Source organism: Danio aesculapii, chromosome 11, assembly GCF_903798145.1.
Source record: "Danio aesculapii chromosome 11, fDanAes4.1, whole genome shotgun sequence".
Taxonomy (NCBI): Eukaryota; Metazoa; Chordata; class Actinopteri; order Cypriniformes; family Danionidae; genus Danio; species Danio aesculapii.
In genome coordinates this window covers 29,913,008-29,925,105 of record NC_079445.1, presented here as the reverse complement: position 1 = coordinate 29,925,105, position 12,098 = coordinate 29,913,008, and the positions used below count along the sequence as shown (strand labels likewise).

The following is a 12,098-nucleotide window of genomic DNA, read 5'->3' as shown; positions in this document are numbered from 1 at the left end:
GACTGGAATCTTTATCAACTACAGAAGTGACTGAACCTCACAAGCACAGTCAACAGTACTCTAATATCCTGCTTTGAAACCTACTGGAAAGCTCTCAAGTGCTCTCTGACAGTGCAGCGTTTAATGATAGCCGGAGTCTGCTGGCAGGCGCCAAAGAATCGATAGTTTAATACTAACCTTCACCCACCTTTCTGACTATCTAGAGTGTCAAGATTCCTCTGCTCTATATGTGGAAATGACTCTGTCTACCATTTGCTTTTTCTTCACCTTCTTTTAAAGTGTGGGTGCTTCTCTTTATGTTCACAGAGGAAGCAGGCATCGAGCGTTGACCGCATAACCCTCTATGGTCTGATGGTGAAGCCTATTCAGCGCTTTCCACAGTTCATACTCCTCCTGCAGGTCAGTATTTACCCATAAACGTCGTTTAGAGCTCTGAAGGGGGCGCGCTCTTTCAAGTGACTGGAAATTAGTTTCCAGGCAAGTCTATTAGAAATTGAAGGACTGGCTAAGAGCATGCCAGGTCTTCTAGCAGCTTATTAGTTCACGGGTTTGCTCTTTATTTGGCTTATGTGGTGGAACAGCATTGAGTTTATATCAGTGATTCTTCAAGGCCAACACAACATCTGAAGGATGTTTTCAAAATGTTCATCTTTAATTATGACAGTGCAGCTTGTTTGGAAAACTTTATGAATAACATGATATACTGTATATGTAGCTTGTGCTAAAGTCTTTGGACACCTCTCTAAATCATTGAACTGTGTTCCAATCACTTGCCACAGGTGTATAAAATCACACACCTAGGCATGCAAACCGCTTTTACAAACATTTGTGAAAGAATTGGTCACGCTTAGGAGTTCATTGAATTCTAGCATAGTACTGTGGTATTGTACAAGTGGCAATTTATCAGTGTGTAAAGTTCATTTATGAAACTTCCTCGCTACTAAATATGTCAATTGTCAACTTTCAGTGATATTATAACAAAGTGGAAGCAATTGGAAACAACAGCAATTCAGCCATAAAGTTGTAGACCACATAATATCTGAGGCACACGGAAGTGGATGCATGGAGTCAGTAGCTACAGACATTCAAACTTCTTGTAGCCTTCAGATTAGCTCAAGAACAGTGTGTAGAGAGCATCTTTGAACTGGTTTTCAGGACCGATCAGCTGCATCCAAGCCTGACATCCCCAAGTGCAAGGGTTGTTTTTCAGGTGTTGGGCTTGGTCCCTTATTTCTAGTGAAAGGAACATTTAATTCTTCAGCATGCAAAGGTATTTTGGACAATGTCATGTTTCCAAATTTGTGGGAATAGTTTGGGTTTGACCCCGTTACAAAATTCCTGTTACGCTCTCCACTAATCCACAAAGCAAGGTCCATAAAGACACGAGCAAGTTTTGTGTGGAAGAATCTGACTGGCCTGTACAGAGTCCTGCCCTTAACCTAAAAGAGTACCTTTAAAAAAATTAGAGCAGAGACTGTGTTGCCAGATCATTTTGTTCAACAACTGTGCTGGACCTCACAAATGTGCTTCTAGACGAATGGTTGAAATTTCCATAAACACACTCCTAAACCTTATGAAATGCCTTCCAAGAGGATTTGAAGCTGTATAGCTGTAAAATGGGGGCCAACAAAATCAAGATGTCTTTAAAGGCAGATCTCCTAAAACATTTAGAATGGATATATTTCAGAATGGACTTCGATGAAAACAGCAGTATTGAAGAACTTATTTTTCATGTTAAATTCAGCTTAATTATCTTAATATGATTAATTCTTTTAACAAATCAAAATACTTTGTTATCCTCAAACTTAAAAATACCAGTTTATATGATTGTTGTTTTAAGAAATACAAGGATTGTTTATTAAGAAATATAACTTGAACGTGAATGAATCAATCATAATCATAAGCATCCTCATCGCTAAAATAAATTAGGTACTTCACCTCAAAATTGTCATCCTTCTGTGGGAAAAAAGTTTCAAAAGCAAGTCACATATTGAAATCTCATTTATGATCTGCTTTAGAAATATCACATTGACAAATTCACTAAACTTCCATTTGCAAAGTGTCCACACAACTGTCTTTCTCTCTTAATTTCTATTATGGACAAGGAACAAGTGAACCACTAAACTATGGCACTTCATTTCATACTTCAGTAGGCATTGATTACTCATGAATTTAGATTTCTTTTTAGACATTTTGACTATAAAATAGCCTAAGTTTAATAGCAGATTATACTTGATAACATCTGATGATGGCAGACTAAGAGCTATCTTTTCTTAGTTGCTTAAATTAACCAAGAACAGATATTTTAGATATAATGGCTAAGCTATTCTTTCCCATATAATGCAGTGGTTGCTGATTTTTACTTTTTTGATACTTAATTTTATACGTAATTATTATTGTGACTTAGACATGAGTCAAATAAATGCAAGGGATTCAAATAAAACGAAAAAAACATGCAAAAAAAAAAAAAAGCAACAATGCAGTATGTAAAGAAAACTATAAGGATATACAGTAGAAAGAAAAGAAATGTAGTAGAAACAGTTTTCAAATAATTTTTACAAATATTACAAAGAAACAGCAAGTAACGTATTGAATTAAACACAAAATGATAAAACTAAAATGCTGAAATAATAGTTTCTTGATAATTCAAACATGTTGAATAATGTTTTTATTCTTTCAATTTGTTTATTTGCAATACAATCCCAATTTCATATAATATAATTTTACAGAATAAGACATTAACAGGTGCTTTTGGTACTAAAAAACTGAAAATATACTAAAAAGCAACAATTTTAAACCCCAGAAAATATCAAAATTACAACACTGAAGTAATAAAAAAAACTGTTTATTACTATACTATTCAATAAACAACGCTGTATTGTTATGCATGCAATAGTAGCCATTTGTACTTGTAGTTTAATTGCAGCCTGTCTGACTGAGTTGTAAATGACATTAATATGCTTATATGTGAGTAAAGGCTAAAACATGTCAGGAAAAAAAAATAAGCCAAATGTTTTTGTAATTTGGAATCCTGTATTGCATGTACTGTCTATGTTACCCTCGTCCTTCTCCACTGTCTCTCTGTCAGAGTCTGTGAAAGATGGTTGTTTCAGAGGTAATGATTCCCAGAGGGCTGGTAACATGCTTCTCTCCTGAACGTGAGCTGCTACTGTAATTCTGACCCTCTTTTCTTGCTGTTGAGTGAAAGTGAAGGGACCTGCGGGTTTAAATGAATGCTAATAGTGCTATATTACATTACAATGGCGAATACATTGTCTTTGTGATAGTCGCATTCATTACTACCATTAGCTTGCTAATTTTTTTTCTTTTTAATGTTAAAGGCCCGAATACACAATGAGTTTTCAGGAAAATGTAAAGGGAAATGCACTGCTTTTTTGGATAACCTTTCTTGGATAACCTTTCTTTATTTAGAGAAGGGTTGTTCTCTGTGTTTGTTTTATGTTGCTGCAACAACTGAATCTGCTAAATTAATGAAAGCAACTTACCTGACATCTGCATTAACACACTAGGTGCTGTTTTTTGACATCCAACACAAGTTTCTCCTCCATCTTTGCAGTCTCCTGACATTTTCGACAACTGTACATTTTGAAATGTAAATGGGAGGCCCAACTTTCCATTCATTTGATTGGACAATAAAAAAAAGCTCTGTCTTAAAAAAAGATGTTCAAACATGAGAGTTAAAAATTACAGCAACATATACTTATTTATTTAAATTCACTGTACATTTTTAATGATTTTTATGGTTTTAAAGGTTATGAGCTGAAATAGGTTAATGGAAACCCGAATGTATATAAGATGTTACATTAATATAACATCAGTTAAACTACAAAACTGGTACAGAGGTATGTATAATTAAAATCAACAGGACTGTTGTTTATTTCTGAGTGCATTGTGCTGCATGTAGGACAAAACTACAGTATGTGTGTGTTTTCTGAGACAGCTTCAGTGCAATATATCAGTTTTGCAAATATACCTGAATTCCCTGCTTCATTTATTTATTAGTACCTGAATTCCCTGCTTCATTTATTTGTTGATAAGTAATAAACTACACCTTCATGTACTAGAAAATTACTGAAAAAAAAAAACTGTGTGATTTCAGACACAGCAAAAGAGTCAACAATGAGAGTTAATTCCTGTGCTGAGTCTACTCTGATAGACCTTTTTTGGGGTTAACTCTGCATTACTAGCTCTGATGACCACAAAAAATATGAGGTGCAAAGGTGGCTAAAATTCAAGACACCCAGATCACATAAACCACACTAAATGCTCACTGTCAATAGAAAACACAAGTTTTGCTTCCATCATTGCAGTCTCCTGACATTTCAAGCATCTGTAAATTTTAAACTGTTAACAAAAGGCCTGCATTTCATTAATTTGATTGGAAAATGGAGAAAAAGGAATGTCATCAATCACTTTTCTGCTCAGTTTTTTACAATTCAGTCACTGATAAAAATATAATACAAAATTTGAGTACTCCATGTAGTAATTTATCATTTATAAACTGCTAGTCTCTGGTGATTTGCTTTTTTATCCTCATTTGCAAGTCACTTTGGATTAAAGTGTCTGCTAAAAGACTACATGTAAATGTAATAAAGTAAAAAGAGACAAAAGAGTCAACGATGAGAGTTAATTCTTGTGCTGAGTATACTCTGATAGACCTTTTTGGGGTCAGCTCTGCATTACTAACTCAGCTGAATACAAAAAATGCAAGGTGCATAAGGTGACTAAAATGCAAGGCACCCAGGTCACATAAACAGCACACTAAATGCTCACTGTCAATAGAAAACACAAGTTTTGCTTCCATCATTGCAGTCTCCTGACATTTCAAGCATCTGTAAATTTTAAACTGTTAACAAAAGGCCTGCATTTCATTAATTTGATTGGACAATAGAGAAAAAGGAATGTCATCAATCACTTTTCTGCTCAGTTTTTTACAATTCAGTCACTGATAAAAATATAATACAAAATTTGACTACTCCATGTAGTAATTTATCATTTATAAACTGCTAGTCTCTGATGATTTGCTTTTTTATCCTCATTTGCAAGTCACTTTGAATAAAAGTGTCTGCTAAATGACTACATGTAAATGTAAAGAAACAATTTGCCTTTCATTGCAAAAAAGCAAAAAAACAAAAAAGCATTCTGTGTGATCAGGGCCTGACTTTCTGTGTTCCCTGCCTTTAGGACATGCTGAAGAACACTCCCACTGGCCATGTGGACAGACTGCCCTTGCAACTGGCTCTGACTGAATTGGAGACCCTCGCTGAGAAACTCAATGAGCAGAAAAGGGTGGCTGATCAGATCACTGAGACGCAGCAGCTGGCCCGCTGTGTCAGTGACCGTTCTCTCAGCAAGGTGAGGAAAACACACACATGCATGCTTTTTTTTTTTTTTTTCAGCTGTGATGGCAGAATGATGCTGCTGCCGCCTTGATGTAATCAGAAGAGTGTAAATCCTAATCACAAAACCATTTCATGGTTTCTTTCTGACTTCCTATTTTCGTAGACCTTTTTGCAATTACTTTACACCAGCTGGTCCCAAGGTCATCGTGTTTGCACTGCTCTCATTGTAGGGAACCACAGATGTGGTTCATCACATTAACTGTTACACTTGAGTTTGACAAGCAGAAAACGTCACAGTGCTTTAGTCTTAATTATGAAATGGCTGTCTATTATTCCATTTTATCTTTTGAAAAAAAAAATGCAATGAGGAAATTAGTCATTTAAAATGGTGAGAATCAGGATTATTATAGTAAACTAAAACCAGAAATATAAGATTAAAATATTTTTTTACCTAAAAGAAAATCCAAAATAAGTTAAATTCAGACTTGAAATATATAATAAATAAATATGTATAGGTATATATAATTAAAAAAAATCATAATTGTAACTTATTAACGCGCACCTATTTGACCCCTTTTACAATATATAAGACAAGCCTTTGGTGTCTCCAGAATGTGTCTGTAAAGTTTAAGCCCAACATTCTTATGTGCGTGTCTGCTTCTCATCATGCGTTATGTCAGATAAACAGCAGTCAGTGACAGAGACAGACTCTGATGAAGCTGAAATGCAGCTCATTAGTCAAAAATACCAAGTAAGTTTATTTGATGTATTTGTGGTGGGGTAACACTTTAGAATAACTATCTGTTATAACTAGTTAATAGTCCATTATTAAACTGTTAGTTAATGAGTTATAAATGACTTGTCAAATAAAAGTTAATAGTTTGTTAATTATTTATAACTGTGCCTTATAAATAGCCAACAGACAACTTACAAGCTGTTAGTTAACAAGTTATAAATGACTTAGAAATTTTATAGAACGTTTCTAATAAAAGAAATTTTTTATTGTTTTGTTTTCATGTTTAGCACAAAAAGTGCCCAAACCTCATGGGTTTGTATTTTGTTGTATACTGCTGTTCTGCCATATGATGGCTCAGTATGTGTGTTTCTATACATTAAACACAATAATTAACATTTCATCTGCTGAGTTGCTTTGGTAAAATATAGCACAGAGAAAAGCCTATGAGTGGAACAAGGTTAAGGTACAAACATTTTATAATTTTAAATATGACATCAAATTTCTGTGGCTTGAACTTGTTCCATTCATTTGCTGTTCTACAAAGTTTCACTGGCATTACTAGATGAACAACTATGAACAACTGATCTGTAAAGTGTGACTTAATATATTAGTTAAGTGTTAGTTATTAGCTTATGTATGTTATTGGGACGTTATTCTAGTTTCAGCTATTCCTCATTTACTAACAGTTAATAAATGAAGAATAGTTGCAACTTTAAAATAACGTCCCAATAACATATAGAAACTATTAACTGATACTTAACAAGCCTTTAGTAAGTAATTTACCACCAGCTTGTTCTTGATCGTTTACTAATTTATTAGGTATAGTTATAAATCATTAAAATACAGTTAACAAGTCATTTATTACTTGTTAACTATAACAGCTTGTAAGTTGTCGGTTGTCTATAAGGCAGAGTTATAAATAATTAACAAACTATTAACTTTTATTTAACAAGTCATTAACTCATTAACTAACAGTTTATTAATGGACTATTAACTAGTTATATTGGATATTTATAAATAATTAACAAGATATTTATAAATAAATAACAAACTATTTACTATTATTTAACAAGTCATTTATAACCTATTAACTAACAGTTTATTAATGATCTATTAACTAGTTATAGCGGATAATTATTCTAGTGTTACCGACATGGGTATACCTGTTTTAATAGAAACATGGCGTTTGTCAATCAATTCAGTGGGCAGGGAAAACCGCACTCCCATATCAAGTTGCAGTGGGCCTCAAAATCACTGGGATTTTGGTCATATTTTAACTGGAAATTGTAAAAAAGAGACGTATTGATTTATATCACTCCAGTATGACAGTGGACCCGCTATACCTACAGTACACACAGTACTGTCCAAATAGCTTAGAAATTAGATTTTCATCATAGGTACCCTTTAAGTATTGGTTATCAAAAGATTTATTTCAAAAAGAAGAAATAAAACCAACCCCAAACTGTAAACTTGCCATTGGGACAAATGGACTGATCAAGAGATTTCTTTCATTGCAGTAGCACAATGCAAGTTTTTTACAGTTTTGTGGCAGGTTCATCCGCTGCCAATTAACTGAAGCTCAGCGGTAATTCTCAGCCTCCGGTGAAATTCTTGGAAATGTTGGGTTACTGTTATGAATTGTGACTGAGAGAGGAGAGAGAAAAGTAGAGGGAAAGGTGTTCAGGTGCTACAGCACCTTGAGATAAGCTGGCCTATATATTATTCATTATAAATATCTCGTTGCTTAGCGTTCCCTCAAATTTCTTCTTTAGTCCAGCTCTGACAGCCTGCGGGCCTTCTCGCTTCATTTTGTTTTCTTTTTCAGACAAACCAGAACAAGATTTTGTTTTGGAATGTTCTGTCCATCAGATTGTCACAACCTGACATGATTAATAATGTAGAAAAAACAGACATTCGTTTGAAAACTAAGTTCTACCTTTTCTTTTAAGTCCAGGACACACCAAACTGACAGTTGGTCATTGGGCAGTGACGGGTCATCTGTGTGAGTTTTTTAGGCTAGTTCACCATGTTATACACTTTGCTTCTCTTTGGGCTCACATTGCAAGGAGTTTGCCAGATTCAGCATGTAGAATTGGCCTTAGCCGTCAGTAAAAGAGAGTGCTCTGATTGGCTGTTCTGACTTCCCTTTGAGGAATGACAAAACAAATACTGCCATGGAAAGATACCTCCTCTCATGCAGGCACAGAATTTACAAGTCAACTGTCATCCATTTGGTGTGTTCACATGCAGCTTTTTGGTCTAGATGAGACCACACAGCAGACATGAAGAGACAACAGTCTACAGTTTTGGTCACTGCTAGTTTTTTGACATCAGCTTAGTGTGTCCCAGGCTTTAGGGTTTACTCCCACTAGACAATCTGTAATGTCCCCTAGTCAATTTAAAGAGGTGGGCTCATCCCTAACCATGCACACTAAGGTCAACATAGGGACAGTAATGTTGACAATGTTATATTACTTGGATAGAGTGAACAGGCATCCTGGTATTTTGTATTATCGTAGGCATAAATAATTTAAAAAATCCACAATTTTCTGCTGCCCCTCTTCACTTTTAATACCAAAAGGTTTGAAGTTTCATACCTCTCTTACCTTGTTGATAAAACAGGAAGTGTAGTTTGAAAGCAAAGCTTTGGTGGGCAGGGAAACCGCACTTCTATGGCATGTTGTGGTGGGCCTCAAAATGGAAGGGGATTTGGATCCTATTTTTAACATCAGGAAATTTAAAAAAAGAGACGTATTGTGTTTCCATCACTCCAATATGACTATGGACGCACTATACCTGCACACAGTTCTGCTCAAACAGCTTACAAAAGTTGATTTTCATCATTTTATCATTTACTGTTTTGTATATATGCAGTCCTAATGTCAACTCCCCCTTTAATAATGAATTTAGACTATTGATATATGCCATATAGACTGTTAAATTAAATTAGGCAGGCTCAGACCATGCCTGCCAGTGTTATAATCTTTTTTAGCCCAATAACAAGGCAACAATACAAACTGTTCATATGCATTCGTTCTTTGTTGTCGGTTTGGTGTCAGGGTCTTTAAAACCAACCTCCCTGGAGTCACAGATCACAAAGACAATTGCACACTGTAATCTAAAACTAAATGCAATTTAATAACTTGTTCTAAAGGTCACGATTATTACACATATACAGTTACTGTACATTCACAAGGCCACTGTAGGTCTTCATCATCTGACAAACAGCCTTTAAACAACCTGCCAAGTACCTGAGCATTTCTGCTGACCCTGAAAATAACTAACTCATCACCCGTTTTCCCTGGCCTGCATTTTTCTTTACGAAATCATCAGCGAGCAATGATGGTCCATTAATGCACTATGTTGGTGCCTGGATACATGGCAGGGGTGTTTCTCTTCCATTACCATGCTCATATCACAGGCCAGCTGCTCCAAATCCAACAAATGCATTTCTGAATAAGAGGAATTAGAGAGTAAATGAGACACTTAATTGGAAAATCTAAGTTGTTTTCAGAATCTCTTGTTTTGGTTCGCATGCTTTCACTTTCTCTCTTTATCTGTCTGGAATCACTGCCCACCTCTGCTGCAGTCATTTGTCTCTCTTTCTCTTCATCCTTTCTTTAGGTTGCGTCTCAGTGTTTTGTTCTCTTTCTGAAGTTGCAATTTTTTCTCATCATTATAGGTTTATGTTTATTATAAGGCATTATAGGTACATATGGTACCTTATTATTGCACTGACAAAAGTATTCCCAGTTTGTCAATCCCAGTTTTAAGAGCAACTTGACTTCTAGTTGATCATTTGGAAAAGTGGCCGAAGATAGATAGATTTTTCCAATGAATCATCTGTTGAACTGCATCCAAATCATCACAAATTCTGCAGAAGACCTATTGGAAGTTTGGTGAAGGAAAAATCACGGTTTAGGTTTATATTCAGTATGGGGTGTGCAAGAGATCTGCAGAGTGAATGGAAACATCAACAGCCTGAGGTATCAACACATTTGTGCTGCCCATTTCATTACAAACCACAGGAGAGCGCTGTTTCTCATACTTCAGCCTCCACATCAAAGTTCCTGAAAGCAAAGTAGGTCAAGATGTTCCAGGATTGGCCAGCCCAGTCACCAGAGATGAACATTATTGAGCAAGTCTGGGGTAAGATGGAGGAGACATTAAAGATGAATTCAAACAATCTTGGAGTCATTGCAGAGATGTATGGATGCAGTCGTCCAAGCTAATGGGAGTCATGCACAATATTAACTCTTTTTTCCACTGCTCCATGACTTTATATTCTATTCTGTACATTATTTCTGTTAAGTGACAGAACTTTTGTCTAAGCAAAGTCAGACCATACTGTCCTAATTAAATCATTAAAAATCAAGGCATGATTATATTTTATTTTGGTTAATTTAGCGTAATCTGGTGGCATTTGCCTTTCATATTAGCCACTTCTGATACCAAATGATCAACTAGAAGTCAAGTTAATATTTGTTGTTCCTAAAATTTGGATAGGTGACAAGACTTTTGTCAGGTAGTGTATACTTTGGCCAATGAAGGAAATTGCAACAGCTCCGTGAACAATTCTGCACAAACAAAATGCAAAAAAGAAAATCTTAAAAACATGAATGGTTGACCTTTAATCTTATTTTGTACAGTTTGAGTTTGGATTGTTAATGTGAAGTTCAGAAACTTGGTTTTAATCCTTAAGCGGTGTTCAATTGATGTGCTCTCCTCTTCAAGGATTTTCTAATAGATGTGCTGCCTTATAAGATAATCAGGTTGACAGCTTAAACTAGAGGTGGTTGAAATGAATGGACTTAATTCATTTACCACAAAAAGTGTGTCTAATCAAAATAGATTATTTTACTCCTTAAAGGGATAGTTCACCCCCAAAAATGAACATTTTCTAAGCATTTGCTCCCCCTTCAAAACCCCCTTTTTTCCTTTTAACACACACAATGATATTTTAAATGTTGGAAACCGGCCATTGACATTCATAAAAAAAGGTTCTTTGGAAATCAACGGCTACTGGTTTCCAATATTCTTCAAAACAGTTTTGGGTGAACAGTCCCTTTAACATCAAAGTTTGTTAAAGTTTTAACATGGTGTTTGTACATTTTGAGTTTTTATTTTGGAATTTCTGTTCCTGAATTTATTTTGAAGATGTCGTATTACAACTGATTTTCATCTCAAAAACTTTTGTTGTTTTTCATAAACATACTCATTATTTTTATGTTAAACAGTTTTGCTGTTTACTGTGCACCAGATTAAAAAGTGATAGCATCTTAATATAATGAAAATCTTGTGCACATACGAAGAAAATAGCTATACAAATTGTTATATAATGGCAGCACGGTGTAGTGTGTAGTGCTGTTGCCTCATAGCAAGAAGGTCGCTGGTTTGAGCCTCGGCTGGGTCAGTTGGCATTTCTGTGTGGCATTTGCATGTTCTCCCTGTGTGGGTTTCCTCTGTGTGCTCCGGTTTTCCCCATCAAGTCCAAAGACATGTGGTATAGGTGAATTAGGTAAGCTAAATTGTCCGTAGTGTATGTGTGTGAATGAGTGTGTATGGGTGTTTCCCAGTGACAGGTTGCAGCTGGAAGGGGATCCCCTGTGTACAATATTATGCTGGATAAGTTGGCAGTTCATTCTGCTGAGGCGACCCCTGATTAATAAAAGGACTAAGCCAGGGATGTCAAACTCAATTCCTGGAGGGCCGCAGCGCTGCACAGTTTATTTCCAACCCTAATTAAACACAGCTGATCAAACTAATTAAGTCTTTCAGTCTTGTTTGAAACCTACAGGTAAGTGTGTTGAAGCAGGTGTGGAACTATACTGTGCAGGGCTGTGGCCCTCCAGGAATTGACTTTGACATCTCTAGACTAAGCCAAAAAGAAAATGAATGAATGATTAGTTATATAAATAGATAACCTATTCCATGTTGGAAAAAAAAAATACAGCACAAACAAACCGGCAAATAAAGTATTTAAATAATACTAAGAATGT

At 35.5% G+C, this 12,098-nt stretch overlaps 1 protein-coding gene across 1 annotated transcript in view; it reads left to right on the top strand.

The window, feature by feature from the left end:
* The window catches only part of arhgef10la (Rho guanine nucleotide exchange factor (GEF) 10-like a), a 248,459-nt gene that overhangs the window by 47,023 nt on the left and 189,338 nt on the right, over positions 1 to 12,098 (top strand). The window contains exons 14-15 of the mRNA XM_056467799.1: positions 307 to 399; positions 5,206 to 5,376. Of these exons, the coding sequence (XP_056323774.1) occupies positions 307 to 399; positions 5,206 to 5,376 (264 nt within the window). The remainder of the gene's footprint in view (positions 1 to 306; positions 400 to 5,205; positions 5,377 to 12,098) is intronic.